The sequence below is a fragment of the Eucyclogobius newberryi genome, unplaced genomic scaffold, assembly GCF_026437365.1.
Source record: "Eucyclogobius newberryi isolate DKJ021-1_F unplaced genomic scaffold, fEucNew1.0.hap1 SCAF_19, whole genome shotgun sequence".
NCBI lineage: Eukaryota > Metazoa > Chordata > Actinopteri > Gobiiformes > Gobiidae > Eucyclogobius > Eucyclogobius newberryi.
Window position 1 is genome coordinate 14,851,949 of NW_027315823.1, and position 22,072 is coordinate 14,874,020.

The 22,072-nt window shown below is 37.3% G+C and overlaps 2 protein-coding genes across 3 annotated transcripts in view; one reads left to right on the top strand and one right to left on the bottom strand.

Moving 5' to 3' along the window:
• The first annotated feature begins 1,030 nt into the window (after window positions 1-1,030).
• Window positions 1,031-12,199, top strand: tgm5l (transglutaminase 5, like). The gene is made up of 14 exons (XM_072451816.1): window positions 1,031-1,118; window positions 1,195-1,377; window positions 2,455-2,688; window positions 3,238-3,356; window positions 4,167-4,295; window positions 5,128-5,305; window positions 6,314-6,449; window positions 7,479-7,582; window positions 8,128-8,367; window positions 8,454-8,516; window positions 9,070-9,288; window positions 10,038-10,195; window positions 10,802-10,938; window positions 11,778-12,199. The coding sequence occupies exons 1-14, from the start codon at window positions 1,067-1,069 to the stop codon at window positions 11,929-11,931; spliced, it is 2,106 nt and encodes a 701-aa protein (XP_072307917.1). The 5' UTR covers window positions 1,031-1,066; the 3' UTR covers window positions 11,932-12,199.
• Window positions 12,200-13,303: 1,104 nt separating this feature from the next.
• The window catches only part of eya2 (EYA transcriptional coactivator and phosphatase 2), a 31,051-nt gene continuing 22,282 nt past the window's right edge, over window positions 13,304-22,072 (bottom strand). For both annotated transcript variants that reach the window (XM_072451812.1, XM_072451813.1), the window contains exons 9-14: window positions 20,356-20,414; window positions 18,124-18,284; window positions 17,188-17,302; window positions 16,106-16,227; window positions 15,147-15,247; window positions 13,304-14,210 (exon numbers count right to left, since the gene is read on the bottom strand). In XM_072451812.1, coding sequence (XP_072307913.1) covers window positions 14,130-14,210; window positions 15,147-15,247; window positions 16,106-16,227; window positions 17,188-17,302; window positions 18,124-18,284; window positions 20,356-20,414 — 639 coding nt within the window. In that variant the 3' untranslated portion in view covers window positions 13,304-14,129. The remainder of the gene's footprint in view (window positions 14,211-15,146; window positions 15,248-16,105; window positions 16,228-17,187; window positions 17,303-18,123; window positions 18,285-20,355; window positions 20,415-22,072) is intronic.

Here is a 22,072-nt window from a genome sequence, read left to right on the forward strand (position 1 = left end):
CACCCAGAAAATGACAACAAAAAACGTATATTTATTATCAGTCATTAGTCTAGCGCTGCCTTCACAAGTTATAATTTGTTGCTTTCTTCTTCTTTCTTGCATGATTTAACAGTTAATAGGCAAATTCCACAGCTCGACTTAATTTCTAAAATGAAACAAAAGACAAAAACAAAACAAGAGAGCAGCTACTGTTTATCCACAGAAATAAGCGTCGCTGCATTTGAAGGTGTGTTATCTGTTCATTTCCCACCTTTTCCAGTTTTATTGCATCTGTAGAATTTAAATGGCCTAAACGTCGGGTGAATGTGACTCGCATGTTTAGACCGTGTCAGAGTCTGAACACACACAAATCATATGGAGCTGACGTTTAAGGGCGACAATCATTTTTCCACTGAAGTTTGGGTGAATTTTGAGAACGCCTGTGGACTAATTCATCTTTAAATGTCATTTTTAAAGTTTTGAAAGATGTGATCAGAGTGAAATACTTTGACTTAACTCAGAAGGAAAAAAAATAATTGGTGCTTTAATACGTTTACTTCAGTAGATCTTTTATCTGACACTTTTACTTAAGTATTTTTTATGCTGTATCTGTACTTTTACTGCACAGTACTTCTCCCACCACTGTTTACAACTGAAATGTACTATATTCCCTTCCTGCAACGTGAGCAAAGTTTCTCCTTTGTACACACAGAACCGCATCAAAGTGCCAAAATCAATTCAATGACCAATTTGAACAATGCATTCATTTCCAACAGACTGTAACTCTGAGTTGTTTCTGTTTTCTCTGGCTGTCATCCAGTCTACTTCAAGATGCTCGTCTTTATCTCAGTGGCATCACGCCCAGCTCTCTCACGTAATCACGTAGATGTACTCGTTCGATGAGGTAAAATAGTCGGATTAATCATGCCACAACACCTCACCTCTCTCGCAAACGCCTGGGAGGTGTGTCAGAAGTTCGCAAGCGTTCAATGGCTTGTGGCCCTTGGTTACAGTTACAAATGTGACTCTTTTGTCTGGGGAATGCTTTCAAAGGGTTGGGCAAAGGGATACACTATAAAACCGCCGCATGGAGTCGAGCAGAGCAGATAGAAGCACATCGAACGACATGTACATGGACGGTAAGCCTTTCGCCCGCTGAGATGAAATCGTGTCGCAGTATTGTCCTGTGCTGACTGGCGTTTCTCTCGTTTGCAGAATTCAAATTGCAGAGCGTTGACTTAGAGGTGGAGGAGAACCTGTCGAGGCACAGGACAGATGGGTTCAGCGGCTCCAAGGCCCTCGTGGTGCGCAGAGGGGCCCCGTTTAGGATCAGCCTGCAGCTCGGAGGACGCCCGTTCGACCCCAACACGGACATCCTGAAGATCAAGATCATGCTGGGTAATTATGGTGCTCAGGGGCTGTTGAATGCACCACTGAGAGTATTTTGGCAGTGGTATTATAGAAGAAAAACAGCACCGCAAAATGTATTTACTGGGATTGTAAATAATTAGCAAATTTAAGCATAACTTCTATTAATATACAATAGATGGTCAAATAAAGCAGTGTTTTGAATGGATTAATGTGAGTGGGACAGTCAAGTCTGATCCTTTGTATTTCAAAATCCCTGCACATAATTTACAATTAACCTTATTATTAATGTGTGTAGATTAAAAAAAATATATAATAATTGGTGCTTTTGGTGACTATTTTCTGAAATGTGACAGATGAGTTCAGATTGTGAGCAAGTCTTATGACATATGGCATTTGGGAGACACGTTGAGCCTGTAAAAGATCACAAGGTAAAAATGAATGAACAAACCTACACAAACACATATGCAAATTCCATATGTTCAGTCGAAACATTCTCATTATGTCTGAAAAAACAAAACAAAAAACCCGACTAAAAATAACAAAGAATCTGCGTTTTCCAAGAGTCTCCCTACAATTTTTTGAAAATTAATTACTACTTCAAATGTTGTAAATAAACCTACACTAATAACAAGCAAATTCTTTATGTTCATTGGAGACTTTAATACTTCATACATTTAAAACTAAAAATAAGTAAATAACCTGAATTTTCAAAAAGTGTCTTACGAAATACAAAACGACTGGCTAAAATGTAATAAACAAACCTGCAAAAAACATGTAAAAAATGACTTATACTTATTCTAGACTTAAGATATTTAATTCAAAACTAAAACTAAAAAAATTCAAAAAGTGTCACTCTTTACCCATAATTCACCGTACATTGTATTTTGACACGATACAGTTTTTCCAAGCTGATACCCACGAACGCCAGTTTGGCACAAAAAGTGAAATATGCAAAAATAAATACATTAAATGATCTGTATAGAGGGATTTGTACGGTACACTTTTGTTTTTACATTCTCTTGTGTGCGCAGTGTATTGAAGTAAACAGGATTCATAAGTACTCAGTAGCGCAGGTGATTAAATGCCCTTCAAACCCTCCTCCAGGTCGTTTGTACGCCATAATGCCGGTGAAGAACAGCCCAAAGCCGTCGGCCTCTCGCTGGACGGCCCACATGGACCTGGCCTCGCTGAACCCGCTGCAGCCCTCGGTGCTCATCTGCTCCCCGGCCTCGGCTCCGGTCGGACGGTACAGATTTGTGTTGTGTGCCTTCACTAAAGACGGAGCGAGGATCTGCACGGTGAGCCAGTTCACCCTGCTCTGCAACCCCTGGTGCCAAGGTCAGTGGATCCAACGTGCCATTTGGTCACGATGTACTTCACACATACGTCATTTTGTACAATTAATGATGGTTCTCGTCTTGTTTTTTTCTTTCTTTCACCTGCAATTACTGCTTCTGTTCAAAATAATCGGCATACAAAGTTATCTAAAATGTTCAACAATAAATTAATATAAGGATCAGTATCAATACATGATATTATTATTATTAGTTTAAGTTATTTATTGTTATACGTTTTGTCAACATTTTACACCACATACATATTATATTAATTTTATTTAAATTATTTTGGATCCAATCTTGTGTCTAGTTTCTATTCTTGCATAATTCAGTTTTTTGCAATGTAACACATACATTTATATTGCCTGATTGTTTGTTTGTTTGTTTGTTTGATTGATTGATTGATTGATTTCCCAAAAGCGATGTCATTATGTAAGCACCATTATGCTTGATACAAAGTGTGTAATGAGAATATAAAATAAATCGGCTAATCAATGTTTTAGCAAAGGATTATTAATGTAATTCCATATATTCCCTTGTTGTGGTGCAGAGGATTCAGTGTTCATCCCTTTTGAGGACCAGAGAGAGGAGTACGTCCTGAATGACTCGGGGCTGCTGTTTATGGGGACCGCCATGAACATCGTGCCACTCCCGTGGTCTTTTGATCAGGTACGAACTTATTTGATTGTATTTTAGATGCATTGTAGTCTAATCTAATCCGTCTGCTTCATGTAGAAATATTGCCCTCGTATGTTGACATGTTAAACCTATAACCATGACCTTTCCACGGAGACAACAAGGTTACATAGTTTTAAACATTGTTCTTGAACCAAATTGGTGTTTTTTTTGTTTTTATATATATATTTTCTTTTTTTTGTTGCAAATTTGTCAAATCAAACATACAATACACCAAGTACATTTTAATTTTTCTTATTTTCTTATTTTTTACCTGATTCACTGATTTTTCTCCGGCAAGAGCTTATTTATACGTTTATTCATAAAGCGCATTTACAAACAGAAATCACTGACGCAAAGTGCCGCACACAATATTTTAGCACAATAATGTAATGCGATAATACAAGACGTTGTAAAAACATAGTGAAAATAAATCAAACAATGGGCAAACTCACTAAACCGTTCAGCTCATCTCGAATTAACAACCAACGCAAACAAAGTGCGTCATTAATGGAGATTTGAAATTCGCAAGAACTAAATAAAAATAATCATTATATTTCCAAATTTCACTTCAGTATTCTTCAAAAAAAAAAGTCAGACTGCATGTTAAGTCATTTTTTAATCCGGCGTCTGTGTATGTGACATTATCATAAGAAACAGCGATCTATCAAACACTGAATGAAAACAAATAAAGGATGTTGGCGACACATTGTACATTTTAAATAGCGATGTTTCCTCTCTCAATAAACATAAGAGTAAAATGTCCCGAACATCTCAGCAAACTCTTTCCTTTCGTCTTCACAGTTTGAGTCTGGGGTGTTGGAGGCCTGTTTGAACCTTCTGGAGGTGAGCCCCCAGCACCAGCAAAACCGGAGGATGGACCACCTGAACCGCAATGACCCGGTGTACCTGGGCCGCGTGGTGTCTGCCATGGTGAGAACACAACAAGAACACAACAACACCTCGTGAATGCAAAGTACACAGATGCAGTAAAAGTACGTCATTGAGCTTAGATTAAAAGCGAGAAACAGGTTGTCTCTGCCCGCGCAACCGGTGCCATCTGCCAAGAGCTATAAAAGTTATGGGGACTGAGAAAACACTGTACCGGTAATTATATGTGAAAGTTAAAAGTCTTAGCGTCATTGCAAGTGATTTGACTGAACATGCAAAGGAGGAGAGCAAGAAGCAACATGATATTAGAAGTTTAAAGTACTGAAATACACACTTACAAGTATAACTAATGAGAAAATACACAGAAAAAAGGATATTTTTTTAGTTTTGATGTGACCAAATCAGGTTTATTTATTGTGACTACATTTTAAAAATAGTTTCAAGGCGGTTTGAGGTATCTTTCTTTTTTCTTTTTACATTTTCAAGAACATTTTGCATGAAAACAGCACTGGGAGGCTAGAAACTAAGTAAAAAGAAAATAATATATGATAGTTAAATGTAAATCAAATCAAACCAGTCAGAAAAAAATCACTACTACTCACTAAATGGAACATGTAAACTACACAAATCATGATGCATAAAGAATTAAAGTCGTTTTTTCATGATCAGTGTACAACAATAAATAAAACTGATTCTGTTAATGTTCGTTTGTCAGTGATTGTAAATAAGGCTTGTACTGACTTAACAAATGTGTTTTTTTTAACGACATTTCCAATACCGTAAACGCTACCGGTGCATGTGTTATTTTTGCCATTTCAGTTTAGACCACGCACAACAACAAGTAAAAGTATTGACGTTATGGTTTGTGTTGCAGATCAACTGTGAGGACGACCGGGGGGTCCTCAAGGGGAACTGGAGCGGGGACTTCAAACAGGGCGTGCACCCGTCTCAATGGACCGGCAGCGGAGACATCCTGAGGCAGTGGGCCAAGTCCGGCTTCAGTCCGGTCAAGTACGGCCAGTGCTGGGTGTTCGCCGCCGTCATGTGCACAGGTAAAGACCAGCTCGGACCAGCTCACTGCAATGTCACGTGCTCACGATGCTTAATACGAACGACTGTATAATACAATAGTGGTTACATTGACATCAATAAGAACGGGAGAGTTTGAATAATTTTGTTTATTGTACTGTAGAAAAGGGGTGGGGCTAAATAAGTACTTTATGTCCTCCCATTTTGTTTTTTGGAGAGAGACTATGTTCTTTCACTTATTTTATGGCAGATATTTAAATTTTGCCATTGTGTTTTTGAATATATATATATATATACGTTTTCCCTCTCCCCTGTATTGTCCGTATAAAAGATTCATATTCAAACATTTAAAGAACTACATTACATTCACATAATCCAATTAAGGTCAATTCCTGTCAGTTAGTGCAAGATAAACATGATACTTGAGTTGTTCTTTGATGTTGTTTTAAATTTGTTCTTCAACTACAATTTCTTGAGAACATCTTGCAAATAAATCTCAAAAATCAAATTCCACTTGCTGTACTAGTAGATTATTGTAAATGGGATGATTTGTTCTTCAACCTATAGAAACTGTACCTAAGATTTAGATTTTTAAACACATGATTTTAAAATGCAGGTTAAGGAGCTGGTACCCACGGTTCTGTTGTGATTGTAGTTCCTTTTTTAAAACTACATATGGTTCTTTTACGTTTACAGTCAAGTTTGTGTGAGTAACTGTAATACTTTTGCCACTTTTTGAGTACTGAATTCCACTTACTCTCTACTTATTTCTATGATCCATCTACAAAACCAAACTCTGAACTTAAAGAAGCATCAGAAGTACTCTTTTGTCTTGCTTCATCAATAGACATTTTTGCCGAAACAAAGAAGAACAAATGCTTCGTCACACTCCACATAAAATACAGATGTTGTCTCATTCGTTCGTTATTTACATGATGATTCACTTTTCCATGAGGCAGCTCTAGTCTAGGCATTATCATATTTCACATTCCGCCCTGATCGTCCTGATCTTCTGTCCCATTGCGTCACAGTGATGAGGGTGCTCGGCGTTCCCTGTCGCGTCGTCACCAACTACAACTCGGCTCACGACACCAACAACAACCTGGTGATCGAGGAGTACTACACCAAAACTGGGCTCAAGCTCAACGGCAGCAAAGACAGCATATGGTGAGTAACTATTGATGATGTATATGTTAGAGAAAGTGCAGTCTTGTTGTGCTCTTGAGGACATTAACCAAGACTACTACATAGGCAAGGCAAAACAAGGCAAGGCAAGTTTATTTGTAGAGCACATTTCATACACAAGGTAATTCAAAGTGCTTCACACAGCAGGAAAAATGCATTAAAATCACAAAGAAATGACAGAAACAGAAATACAATAAAATTAACTAAATACAAAATTTAAATAAAAAACACCTAGCCAAATCCAAATTTATCGGACCACATTGGCAGGCATTCCAGACACTGTAAATGTAACTGTAAATTTGTGTACTAGCCTATTTTTTTAATTCATATTTTCTATCTTATAGCCTATTGTTATTTTTAATCCCATAGCAGATTTAAATTGTTTCTCTTTTTGACTTATACAGGTTGTTTTATCATTGTTCATTGTTTTATGTTGCACAGAATCACCAAGAATTCTGTTTATTGACAATGGCAATAAACCTTTTCTGATTCTTACTAAGAAAAAACAAATACACTAAATATACTACAACTTTAAAATAATAAAATAAAACCTTCATGAAATAAATGTAGAATCAGTAGGAATGTTCTCTATGTTGAGTAGCTTAGTAGAAGCATTTCTACAGTCAAATGACATCAAAATATTCAATGATTAAATTGTGAGGCCAAAATTGTCAACCGTATCACACAATTTATTATATTATTATTTTACTCAATCTTGTATCTCATCTTGTCTCTCACAATGATCCACGGAAATGATATGTTTGTTTATAGCGACACCTTGTGGCTGTAGTTCATATCCACAGTTAGGGCTCAATTAAGTAGTTTCTTTGTCTGTTGGAGGACCATTCCTAAAATGAGCCTGAATTTCTTTTCAAAAACACTAAGAAGAAGCTGTCTTTTTTCCCCAACATTTTCATTGCTACCTTCATAACTAATGTATATGTTTTAAGCTCTAAATAGCATTAGGAGGACACTATCTAATCATTCTCCCATTATCTCTCTCATCTACAGGAACTTCCATGTGTGGGTGGAGTGCTGGATGTCCCGCCCTGACCTGGGATCAGCCATGGACGGGTGGCAGGTTTTAGACCCCACCCCTCAGGAGAGAAGCGCAGGTTAGTCACTCAACTTGTCAATCGACTTCCCTTAAAGGAGACGTCCCATTCAAACTTTAATGAGCTTTTTAATCTAATTACGACGTGTTTACTCAGAGTCGCATCTTTGTTGATTCCTGCGTGTTTGAGTAATAGTGCTTTGTCCTATCACTGACGCTCGAGTGCTTGGGGGGAAAATCCTGTTTCCACCTACCCCCTATCTCCGCCCACATCTCTGTATTGAGTTGTAATTGTTTGAAAAATGAAGACTCCAAGTTAATACATAAAATGTAGAGTTCTAAAATATCACGCTAAAACACGAAACAAAAGTGCTCATCAGTTAGCTATTACTAAGTCGTTTTAGATCAATATTGTGGTTTACAATTAATAAAATGTAAAAGGATGATCTATTCATGTTAGAGTTCAATGCTAAGTACCAACACATAATACATCTCCTTTAAAGCACTATCAACAGACATTATAATGCACCTTTAATGTACTTTTTTACAGTGTTTTAAACTGCTTTATCTTTAAAACAATCTCTTCTCTTTCTGTCCCATCATCAGGGGTGTTTTGCTGTGGACCCGCGCCGGTCAAAGCCGTCCGAGATCGCCGCGTCGACCTGATTTACGACGTCCCGTTCGTGTACGCCGAAGTGAACGCGGATGTCCACACCATCATTGTGGACCAAGGCCAGGTGCTGCGCGTGAACAAGGACACGGAGAAAGTGGGAACCCTGGTCTGCACCAAGGCTGTGGCCTTCCCCCGAGTCCAGAACATCACCGGCGACTACAAGCTCGTCAAAAGTATGGACACATTTCGGTTATTGATACGTGTTTAGATTTGTGTGAATGTTTTTTTTGCTTATGGTTCTCGTGTTTGTGCTCTGTAGGTCCAATGTCCACGCTGTCGTCAAGAAGTTCAAGAAGCTCGGATGATTCTACGCTGAGGAGAGGTAACAATCACACTAAAAGTTTTAATTATTCCCTTGTTTATGAACTTTTTTACATCACAGTTTCAATAGTATTATGGAGCGATCATATATTTTCCTTCTTTATATATGTCAATTCAGGAAAAGGGATTTTACAATTTCAAAATTCACAATTATTAACAGTGAAATCCTTAATTCAGCTTCTTTTCACGGCATCAAACTGATTACTATTCATTTAATACAATTTTTTGAATGACAAAAAAGAATTTAAGTTATAAAACAGTCAGCTTAAACAGCACTTTTAATTTATTTAATTTATTTAATTTACTTTTAAGAATATAGATTCATGAATTATTTTTTTCTACAATTGTCACGATTATTATTATTTATTTAGCTCTTCACCTGTCACCTGTATGATCACAATTAACGATGAACCAAATAATCTTGACATGTAGGGTAGATTATTAAATCAAAGTAAATAAGATCATTAACATTCTGATGACACTATATACAGCTACATACAGTATCGTAATCCGTAACATTAAAAACATGGCCTTTGGTCTCTCTGTTGCTGCAGCGTCGACGGCGGCGGCGGCGGGCGTCCTGCTCTTCCTGACTTTAGACAAAGCGGCCGTGTCCGGACAACCCATCGGCTTCACTGTGAAGATCATCAACAAGCAGAAGAAGACCAAACGCTTCAGAATGCACCTCAACGCCCAGGCCAAGGAGTACAACCACAGCCCCTCCGACACCTTCTGGGAGTCCAACGGGGTCGTCCAAATGGGCCCCTCAGAAGGTAAAAGAACCGCCCACAAAGAGGAACAAAGCACGCCTCATTCCAGTGCGTTTTGTTGTGTTCGGCGCAATTGACCCTCTAAAAATACATTTAAATTCTGGACTGGAGGCAAAGGTGAAGTGGAATAACGTGCGATTTCAAAGGAGAAAGTTGAATATCACAAAACATGACGTGAAAGATAAATGTGAGCCATATCAGAGCCTGGTTTTAACATGTTTACAATTGCATTTTATGTTATTTGTTTATTTAAAAGGAGATTACGATGACTTTTAGGTTTAACTGGAGACAAATACTTAAAGAGATGTTGACTCTTCTTTTTTTTCTCTTTTTATCTACAGATTTAATACACAATTAACCAAGAAAAAGCACTTTTATTCCAGTAATTAGTATTTTCTTCCATCTTTTGTAATAGAAAAGCAAACTAAGTGACACTTTTACCCTGAAAATTCGAAGCTTTCTTATTTTGTTGTCGTAAAGACATTCAGACCTGGCGTCGGTTACTCTTTGAAAATGTCTTACGGTCCAGTTTACTTTGCCTCTTGTCCAGAATGATGAACAATCTGAAGACATAGTGTCGTAAAGGGTCTATATTGTGTCTATTTAAATACATATTCATTGGTTTCAGTCGCACGGAGTTCATTCAAAACTCTTTGGAAACGGCCCTAATGTTACGTCGCTTAAATCCAATGTCCGTGTTAGCCTGACGTTTGATGTTGACATTTAGTTTTCTCCTTTTTGTCCCTCCCCAGTTAAAATCCTGCAGCAGAAGATCATGCTGGTGCAATATGAAGACGTGGTTGGAGACGACCTGATCAATCTGGCTGTGGTTTTGGAGGATATGTCCACACACGAGCAGGCCCTGGCGTCAGAGGAGTTCAACATCGCCAGCCCACAACTTATTATTAAGGTATTCATTCAAGCCACCACTGTTCTTTCATATCTATGTATTGCTTCTAAAACACATAGGAAGAGACGTTTTTATAACAAATATAGAGGCAATGTTAAATGAAAATATCAAAAACGAATAAGCTATCTCTGGTTTTCATCAATAATACTCGTTATTTGTACATATTCTCTATCTAGAGGTCTTCATTCACCGTATTTTAACCTTTTTTTCAGTTGATAATGTATTTTAAAATTCTCAACGTACAGCAGAAATGTACCGTATTTTCTGGACTATAAGTCGCACCAGCCAAAAAATGCATAATAGAGAAGAAAAAAAACATATATAAGTGACACTGGAGTATGAAATGTGGTTGCGAAAATAACAAATTATATCACATATGAGTCGCTCAGGAGTATAAGTATAAGTATAAATATAAATATAAGTCGCACCCCGGCCAAAACTATGAAAAAAGGTGTGATTTATAGTCCGGAAAATACGGTCTGATTAGTCGACTTCTGAAATTATCGTTAGTCTAGTCTCGTTTAGCTCTAGTATCCTTTAGCTGCACATATTTACATGCTGTTTGATTTCAAGGCACACTCTTAACTGATCTTTTTTGTGGTGCAGATCGCTGATGAAAAGTCGGTGGCGGCGCACAGAGAGCAGACGGCCACAATAACCTTCACAAACCCCTTTTCTCATCCTGTGAGTGGCGTCCTGATCATCGCTGGGGCAGGGCTCATCCAGGACAGAGCCACCTTCAGGTCAGTGGTGTTCAGTCTTTCAATTAGAACCCCAATGACTCATGCATTCTTCTTTAAACGCGAGGCATATTTAACAAAAGGCGTGCCGGTGACGGTAGATTCCAGAAGTTAGAAGAATGCAGGCGGTTCACTGGCCGTTACATACCTGATGATGCGCGTTGGGAGTCGAAGTTTGTATTAATTATGTGTGTAGTATGAGCACGCAATAGTTTTATTCTTGAACAAATCCAAACACTTTAAACAGGGATAACTAAACAAAAAAGACATATCTCAATATCTCAATGATTTGACAAATATTCATGCAGACTACTTGTAAACAATGTATTTATCGGTTAAAAAAAAGGGCAGAATAAAGCCACAATTCGCTCCCAAATCTAAAGATACAGCATCTCACGTCATGTTTTCTGCTTTCTGCTTTCTGCTGTTGTGAATATGAATCCTTTGAAATTTGTCAACTAGCTAATACAAATTTTGATCGACCCAAGACACAATTGACCGATTAATCGACTTAAAAATTGACAGCTTTTGTAGATTCTCTCATTTTTTGTTGTTTAGTGTTTAGTTGTTTCTATATCTGACAATATCTAATAATTACACACAACTTGTACCATTTTAGATTGATTTTACTAACAATATTTTACTCAATTATATAACAAAGGGGAAATTGACATAAATATGTATAATTCTTGATATTCTAAACTATTTTATTGTGGAAAAAAAGTGTTAAACAACGATGAAAAAAGTCTGGACAGGCCCCTGCTGTATTTTCAAAACTAAATGAAAAATGGCCTGCATTTACAAAACACTTGACTAAACCGTCCTCTTCGTTTCCTCTGTAGGATGCCGCCCCTGAAAGCTGGAGGAAAAGTGGAACAAACCATCTCCTTTATCCCTCGAATGGTCGGATCCAAGATGCTGCACGCCGTCCTCAGGCTCACAGACGTCCGGTGCACCGTCCGAGGATTCAAAATGGTTTCTGTTCAGAGCAGATAATCTGTGTTACTTGAAGATTTTGAGTGTATATACAATTATGTTCGAGTATTTTACATTTGTATGTCTATTATGGTATGATTCCGTCATCTATGCTTGATCTTAATACTGCTCTCTAACCACCACTGTGAATATCTTTATCTACATATTTATTTATGTATTTATGTGTGTTATATTTATATATATATACATGTACAAGATGCTACTTGAAATATTTGAATGTGTTGTTGGAGCTTTTGTGGTTTACCAAATAAAACAGTGTTAACTATTATAATTGCATCGTTCACTTTATGCACGTTGTTGTTATGGCATTTTGTCACCAGCAGGAGGCGCTTTTAAATAAAACAAGTGACAAGCAACACAGACACAATGAAATGAAACAAGACCTTATGCTGTATCTTATTGGAGCTGTTGTGTTGATATGAACCATGGCCAAAGGGTTGGTTACTTCCACAGAAGTACTTGATGTAAAGAATTGAAATAAAGATATCTTAACATTTTGCAAACAATCTACCCAGTTCAGCACTTTATGGTTGAATTAAAATCTGACATTGGCCCCAATTGTTCTTTTTGCTTCCAACAACTTGAAACGTTATCACATTTATTTCAAAGATCATTTGGAAAGAATTTAAACCATTTTGTTGTGTTTCTGTGGATAATAGTCACTCCTCTTTGTTCTATAAGAATGCGATCATTGGTTTAATTAAAGATGATGGAAATTTGAGGCGGACGCACTTATTGTTAAACTGCAAATCTACAAACCCAATAGGGCTACAACAAGTTCATCGATCAATCGCAACTAATCGATTTTTGAAATAAATAAACAGACTCCCAAAAATCTGCCTGTGTGTGAGAGAAGACGTTTTATGACTCGTTTAAAGCAATCACATCAAAATGACCGAGGACATCTTCACTTTTAGCATTTTCGATCAAAAAAAACATTGAATCTGTGATGTACTCAACGAGGACGACCTCAAGCAGTGTCAGTAATCAAAAGAATAATCGATTAGCAAAATGATTGCCAAAAAACCATAAACCTTTACAGTCTATTAGACAAAACATGAAGACTTTAAAAGCCTTAGACGTCTGGTCACATAAGCAGATTATACTTATTATTACTATTATTCTGGTTTGGTTTTGGCTTTTTTAAATTATTATTTCAATTTAATGATTTATGTATTATTTTTTTTGTTATCTTTTCTTTTTTTTCTCATCAAATAAATGCAGTTTCTCTTGCATTTACTTTTTTGATGTCGTTGTAACTCCCCTGGCATTTCATTATCTATTTTATTGTCTTTGTAAGCTTTTTCATCTAATTTGAAAAATAAATAAATACAAATAAATAAAAATCCATTTAGTCAGCAAACAAATGAGACGCGTTTTCCCCAATTAATTTATTTGAATTAATCTAAAAATAAATCAAGAACAAAGCATTATATACATATCATTGCTAGTCTGACTGAAGTGGACTCATGCACTCTCATTTTAACCAGTCTATTTTACAAAACACGTGATTAGGAAAAGAACAGGAGACAAACAAAACAAACAAAAATCCAAACTAAACAACACTAAACCCATACAGCATTTTTGAGACATTTTACAAGAGCACGTTTTGGATTCTTAGGGAATGCTGCAACAATAAATAGGTCACATTATCATAAAACAAACTATTTCAATTGCCTCTGACTATAGAGACGTAATAGTGGCTATGTCTATCATGGCATTATTTGTTAATTTTGTTAATGTTTTAAATAATCAAAGGGATAGCGGAAATAGAATAAATCAAATCACATTTATCATGCAGTCAATTCAAGATTTTCAATGACGATTCATGTACTTTTAATTACATTTAAAACAGGGATGTTGTTGTATTCAGTGCATCGATCTGTTATGTACACACACACAAACAATATGAACTGGAGAAACAAATCAAAATGTAAAAAGAATTCCGTTTTAAAGCTCTGGTCCTTTGTAGTTTTGGTCCAACTTCTTTATAGCTTCAAATTTTAGATGAACGCTGTCGGCTGTAAAATCCAAAATCTCCCAGAATGCTTTGTGTTAGTGAAGTTGTCCGCCCTGGGTTCCCTTTTGGTCTGGATCAAAGTCTTGTAACTGAAGTAAGTCTGTAGTGGTGACTTCCCATCCACTAGCTGCACACAGAAGCTGAATTATGGGATGAACGTGTGGTGATATGGCGCCCTCTAGAGGTAGTCCAGCTCTAGTGCGTGGCTCAGCGCCTCCAGGTCGGCCCGACAGGACACTCTCCAGAAAGGCATGTTTTTCTAGAAAAGGAGCAAGAGATATTTAGAAAAGGACTGTTATTAAAATACTTAATAAACATGCAAAAGACACACATCATCATAAACAGGTTTGATATAATGGAGAAAAAGTGCGGTGTCCAAAATACACATTTTAAAAAGATTATCAAAAACAGGCGCTCGATTACAGAAAATTTAACTTTTTTTTTACAAGAGAAAACAGTTCTGTCTGTTTGGGTAAAACAGAGTAGCAAAATATGAATGTTTGATATTCCCAAAGGAACTTGCAGCTGTACTTATGAATATATTAGTAGTTGGCGATTCTTTTGTAGATAAGTCATGCACATTGTACTTTTTAAATACCAAATAAAGGTAGAAATATTGAGACTGGAGGCTTCAATATAGAGAATATTTACAAAAAGTGCATTATTGATTAAAAAAAATGATATTTTGATTATCTTTGGACATTTTGGTTTGATACTGCCACTGTCTTTGTCATAAAAGATACTTTTGTGTGTGTTTTAGAATGTGTGTAGTTGGAATAGTCAGGGTTAGTAGATTCATCGTTGCAGCCCTACTACACTTTAAAGAACAAACTTACACACTCAGAAAGACTTTTTGTACTTTCTAGACAACACTGGTCTACATTTAGTGCTCACTACTGTCCTATAAAGTAATTAACTATGCTATTATTCTAATCTCCTTCAAACCAATGCATTTTTTTTAACATTAGAAAGCTTTGATATGTTTTCTTAAGTAAAAAACCTAAAAAGTATGCGCGATAAAGGACAGATGAGAAGTTTCCACACACGATAGCACATAAAATACGATATAGCGTGTGCTGATAATGCGATTGTCCATAGCCTATTGCACCGGAGCAGATCGAAAGGATTGTACGAGGTTAAACTGATTGGTCGTGGTCAATTCTCCAGCTGTCACAAGCACAAGATTGAGACGTACCTTTTTGGCCACGGTTTCCTCCTCTGCGCCGTCTCCAATGACGACGTACACCGCCCTCCGCCCGAAACGCTGAGATATGCGCTCAAAACAGCTCTCTTTACCTAGGAAAATAACACAACAATGTTACTGAGTGTTATAAATAAGTGTATTATAATTCTACAATAACTAAGTGTGCAAGGTTTAGATGGTTTACAATAGAAGTTGGCAATATATAGCGTAATTTTGTTTTGAAAATATGCAAAAGTTGAAGGTTAAAAGTATATATAGTAAATGAAAGCAAAACGAGCTGATCCCCCCCAAAAACCTGCTATACCTACTTTTGCGAGTCATTTTGCAGCTTTGTCTGAGAATTAAACCTCAACTGCTACGTTTAAAGACACGTTTTAAGACATTTGTCATTTGCATATTGATATCGGGATAATGAAAAGAAAAGAAACTAATTGAGATGTTCGTTATAGTTTACAATGTACATAATTCCATCCAAAACTTTTGCTCTTTCGTAAATTAAATGAACTAAATAAAGTAAAGAAGGTTGCAATTGTGACTATAGACCAGGGGTGGGCAATTATTTTCCTCCGAGGGCCATATTCAAATCCAGGCAAGTAGCGGAGGGCCGATGATTGGTGTGAAAAAAAAATATCTAAAACATTTAATATAAAATAAAATATCACTTTTCTGTCAAATACAGGCTATTTGAATCTATTATTTAATTAATTTCACGTCATATTTATTACGGATACAAGTGCAGACAGTTACCTAAGGGCAAAAAAGGAAAACAATTATAATTTTTTTTTTTTTTTAATATTACTTGGCATGTTTGGCGGGCCGGATTATAAAGGCAAACGGGCCACATGTGGATCGCGGGCCGTAGTTTGCCCACCCCTGCTATAGACTAAACCCAGTCCAAACAAGGACTATAAACTATAACGCAGGAACACACAGACAGATGATGTAATTACCTGTTTTAGTGGCACTATAAATGTTCTCGATGGGAAACGCGGCCCCCAAACCGTAGAGTAAGACTTTGGACAGGGCTGGAATGAGTTGTGTGGTGGTCACCAAAACATTGACACAGTTCGGCCTGAAACAAAACACAAAAATGTTAAGATCATCGACACTTTTAAGGTAGTGAACAACTGCAACCTTTTTTTCCTCTGTAAAGCAATAGTTCTGTTGGTCCACCTCCTACTTAAACCCTTTAAAAGTTTCAGAACAAAAACAACATTCTAAATGACAGAATGGAGCCAAACATGAAGAATATATTGTGATTTAAAAGGAGAAACTTGGATTAGTCTCAGAATGTCACAAAATATGAAAAATCAAGGTGGTTTTGTCCAATGAAAGACACATGTGACTGATATCAGAGCCTTAAAGACATTTACTATTTTATTTTACATAATGTGTGTTCCAATTATGATGGAAGCATAACATTTTTGAAGATTTATTCAAGATTTTTATGTTTTCCAGATAAATACTAAGAGAAAAGTTGACCCAACCATTTTTATTATTCATTACAAACTTGACCACAAATTATACATTTATTATAATTATACTAAATTTGAGACTAAAAACGTGCGTTTATTTAATAAAAAGCAAAAAAACAACAACTTGAAATTCTTCAAGTGTTGCTGTGAGAAAACTTGACATTCTCTTCAAACATTAGTTTAAAGAGTTTGTTGAGTACATTGATGTAAAATCTTGTTTGTTTTTTTTGCTTTGGCTTTTAATTCAGCATGGATCAGATCATATTGTGTTTTATTGAAGTCATTAAATTGGTGTTTTTCTTATTTTCTTATTTACTAGTACTACTGCCTGTACAGCACTTTGGTTGTTTAAAATGAGCTTTATTAATACTTTTGACATTGACATCTTGAACTACGACACTATATTATACTGATATGAGATTTTGACCTGTATTTGACATGTAAAATAGTTTGTTAACACATGCACAGCTCTATATAATATTACATTGCAGTTATAATGTTGGTATTGGTCTCGTTCTGTACATTCACAGACACTTTGGGATGATTCAAACAGTCACCTGGAGTTGATGAGGGCGAGGGCTTTGAGTGCTTGAGTGAGCCACAGGTCGGTGAGCACCTCCATCTCTCTCCTCAGCTGAAGCCACTCCTCCCTCTTGGGACTGCCTAGTAACCCTGCCAACCACAAATGCCAAAGCTCAACAGGAGGAAACAATAAGGCCCTAAAACGAAACGCATCTACACCACGATTTAACTCTGACAGCTGTAGAAGACATAGAGCAACATCTGTGTTTGTGTTCATATCTGCTTTATAGATCCGAGCTCGGGCCAGTGTCATCGCATCAAGTTTGAAATTTAAAGGGAAAAACACAAATCTGGGGCGCAGCGACATTCAAAAGTGGTTCTTGTCTAGACTTTTGTTTCAACTTGAATTTCAATGGATACATTTATTTATTTTTGCTAAAGCATTAGTGAAATACGTACTTGTAGTATCGTAGATCAATTGTTTAACTATTCCATTATGCAACACTCTTTATGTGGACATGTAAAGTAAAATATTACAATATTATCAGAAGTTGAAGAGGAAGATGGATGACAAACGGGATAGTAATGCATTTGTTGAACTGGAGATAGGCAAAACTAGAATGTCGAGTATATTGTCTATAATAAACAAGCAAAAAACAGTTATAAAGAGAGTAATCTGGGTAATCTTCCAAACAAGGGTATAAAGTTACATTTCTGCACTTTTGTGGTTCATTTAACATGTTTTGTATTATATTTGAACCTCAATGAAGACATTTACAAGCCCATTTTAGATTTTGTTTTAAATGTTGTCTGAATATTGTCATCGAGAGAATGCAAAATAATACCAATTTATTCATTTTTGTCAATGTTGCCCACCCCTAATCAAAAGCTGTATTTACGTTTCCTCTATTTGAGACATCTTTACGGTTTACTGTGGTCAAAAGTGACAATAGTGGAAGAATCGCTCGTACCTCCGACATTATTCTTGTACGTGTTGTAGATCTCCTTGACCCGGCGGTACCTAAAGGCCAGTTTCCTCATCCAGTCCACCCCTCCATGGACCCCCGATCCCAGACAGAGAGAGCCGGCCCCCGCTGGAGTCTGGAAGCCGTCCGACCCGAAGTTATAAGTGCTACAAGAAGGAACGAAAGAATGCACACAGGTGAAAATCCTCCTCAGGTTCTATTATAACATGTTCCAGCACAGTGTTGAAGGAAAAAATAGTTTCAAAACAGTTACTCACATCCAATGGCAATTATAGAAAAAAATAATCCTTTTTTATATGTATTTTGCATTGGTTAGAGTAAGTAAGTACATCTTAATTAAAAGTATACTGCGTAGCTTTTCTGGTAAGGGTACGCCACTTGCTTGACTCCATAGATATGCCATTGTTTTGCTTAGAATGTTCCACAGTATGGCTTTAAACCTCATCTACCGCATCTCCATGGACACAAGCAGATGACGTCGTCGAACTGAATCGCAACACGTGAACTGAGGGACAAGCAACCTTCAGAAAAGTTACGTAGCGCACATTTAAATAACCTGTGCGTATGATCCACATTTACCTTAAGAAAACCTCTAGAAACATTTTTAACCTTTAATTATACCAATATAGTGTGTTGAGTAGGGTTTTGAAAAGTATTGAAAATCAGGCACAAATCAATGCTAAAGCTAGTATCGAAACTAGATACTTATTTGAACAAGAATCAATACTAAAGTGACTAAATGAAGAACAAATCTGACATTTTCTGAACAGTTTTAGAATCAGAACTAGTACCAGATCACAACGTCACATAAAGGAAGTACTAATATTTTGTGTTGTGCTTTTTATTAGTGGTAGTATTATGGCATTGAAATGAAATTGTTCTTGAATTTTAAGCTTTTTCCTTAACTGAAATCAAACTCCATTCGCATGAATCTAATCTTAAGAAAAACATCCTCAGAAAAACATCTAGAAGCATTTTTAACCTTTGATTATACCAATAGTGTTGTGTTGTAAGTTGGGTTGTGAAAAATATCGAAAATCAGGCACAAATCAATGCTAAAACTAGTATTGAAACTAGATACTAATTTGAACAAGAATCAATACTACAGTGACATAATTAAAGGTGGTATGGACGATTTTTCTGCGATTTGAGAACGCAGGCGGAAGTGCGCATGCCACTCCCCCGTGTGGACTGATACAACACACACGTGCGTTTGTTTATTTGCGCAACGGAGCGCATCCCATCTCTCGTCTCCCGTAGATTTCTGTCCACTTCTGCGTCAGCTCGAACTGTCTTTCTCCGTCTTCATTTTGCCCCGTACACTGAGGGATCTATATTATGATAGATCAATGCGCTTAGGCACGCGGAAACGTGGGGACGAACCGCACGCGGCTGCAGGTGAGCGGTAGGTGCGTTTTATGATTGATACGTGGCAGGACTAATGATTTATCCACGCCACGAGGAAATATGATAAAAAAAATTGCTTTAAGAGCAAAAATAACATTTCCTGAACAGTTTTAGAATCAGAACAAGTTCCAGATCACAACGTCACATAAAGGAAATACTAATATTTTTAGTTTTGAGCTTTTCCCCGAACTGAAATCAAACTCTAATCGTATGAATCTAATCTACTTTGAATTTGAGCGAACCTTTCATGATTCGTGTGCGCAAGTCAAGCTAACGCTGCTAGTCCAGACACGGCTGCAAACCGTAACGTTATCCCATATTTAAAAACGATTGGTACAACCGCAAACATGTCAGGGAGCAATAAAATTCATATTCTGAGAAGCTGTGACTTGTCAATAAAACGTATCGTGGTAGTCTGCGCAGAACCCGGCAGCAAAACTGAGCATAAAAACATACGCCTATCGAAAAGGACAAACGTATAATAACTCAACCGAATAAATGCGATGTAAAAAAGCAACGTCTGCTTCTTTCTGGCCATGAAAAATAGTTCGAAATGCTCGGATAAGTTGGTGCCATAAAACGTCTGGACCGGGAACGATAAAGAGACATTTTGATGCGAACTGAGAGGGGTGGCTAATCCCGCGACATACAATACGCCTGTGGAAGTACAATAAAAGACGCACGCACTCGAACACAACCGCGCGGAATAAAACCGCCATGCGTCTCATCTCTCCGTTTTTCTTTACAACTCCGAGAGGGCAAGTCTGGTTCACGAGACACAGGAGAAGTGGCTTGAAAAAGACGAATTACCTTAGGTCTTGTCCATTGTCGTCTGAAGCCACGTCATCGATGTGAACTTGGTCGCATTCCTGGGAGAAATAAAGAAAAAAGTGAACGGATGTACGGGGGAGAGCTTTTACAGGGTTGTCCGGGCACTTAAAAAAGGAGGGAAGTCGAGGGAAAGCGCAGCGGGGAACAGATTTAACGAAAAAAGGTCCTAAATGAAGACGGAGGAAGTTAGGCGTTGGAAAAACAGGCTATGAATGAAGCGGAGATCTTCTAGTAGTTTAAGTGTGACAAAGTTCTTGTGTTGTGCGTTTATGTGTTAGAAACGTCATTTTATATCTATCTATGAGTCCATTTCGAGATATAAATGGAACCGACTTTTTTAACAATTGGTAGTTCCACACACACTTTTACAATTTGAAATATAGAACTAGTAATAGCTTGCTCTTACTCTATCTATGTAGCATTTAATAGCACATTTACATCTGCTCTTAAAGGTTCATTACGTAACTTTCTTTGTTTGTCTGGAATGTTCCACAGTGCGGCACCAAACTGATCCATCTTGTGTTTGTATCTACTCAAAAAAAAACTGGAAAAACATACATTCTTACTTTGAGCAGGCTCGCCTTTCCACAGATCTGACGTGTATCTCGATGGATACGGCACTAAACTATGGCGATGGACAAGTTTAACGGCTATTCTAACAGTGGAACATTCCAGCAAAAACTCCAATCTCCATGGAGCCAAGCGACCGCCATTAGAACACAGTGTCCATTTAAGCTTTGGAAAATAGATTGTTTTGATCATCAATTTATGACTTATAGTTATAATCCATGAGTAATGTTGTTGTTTATAGCTAAATAGCGTTGCAACAAATAAATTCACAACTCAACCGTCAGATAAAATTCCACAACACCAGCCAAGAAGCGCAAACTTTTTAGCAAAACCGTCGACACAGTTTTGTTCCCATTTCTAGATTATTGATGATATTTCAGGCTTGATGACTTGGTGATGGAGTTTGTGAGTCCGACGGAGACACTACCTCATCGCCCCCCTGTGCAGCGGCGAGCACGTGTCTCTGTTCCCAAAGCCTGCTCAGATGCCACTGGCTTCACGTGAAAATCACCCAAACGGAACTTTACTCGGAACCGTCTCCAAAACAACACGGCTGCAATGGTTACGCACGGTGTTATGTATTTGAAAACCTTCCATATTAAGGTTTGCGTTGCCTTGTTATTGCATTCATAAAGTGATCTATAATTAGCAAGCTAGGTTAACTACTGGTACATTACGTTCCTGCTTCCGAAGAGTGCACACGCTTTTTTGCTCGCTCCGCTTGCTATCGCTGCTTTCCTTATTTATTTTGCTTTTTAATCAGTTTTTGTCTTCCAAACATTTTTGCTTTAGACTTTTTCAAGTAAACCAAGGATTTTAAGAACATTTTTCCAGTTTTAACGACATATCTGACGCCAGCGACATGTCCGGGAGAAGAAGTGAGAAAGACTGTGAACGCTGTCGGAAATATCAACAAGAAATTAATGAGCTGAAAACACGGATATTTGTTTTGGAATCTGAAAAAGTTCTTCACGATACCATTCCGGTGTCAACCGACGGTAAGAAGAGCACACTTTTTACAAGAAAAACTGCTACTTTCAACCTAAACCGCAGTGACTGTCGTTTCCAAAACTGTCTAAAAACCAGAAAGACCAGGCTGTTTCTTGGAACAAACTTGGAGCAAAGC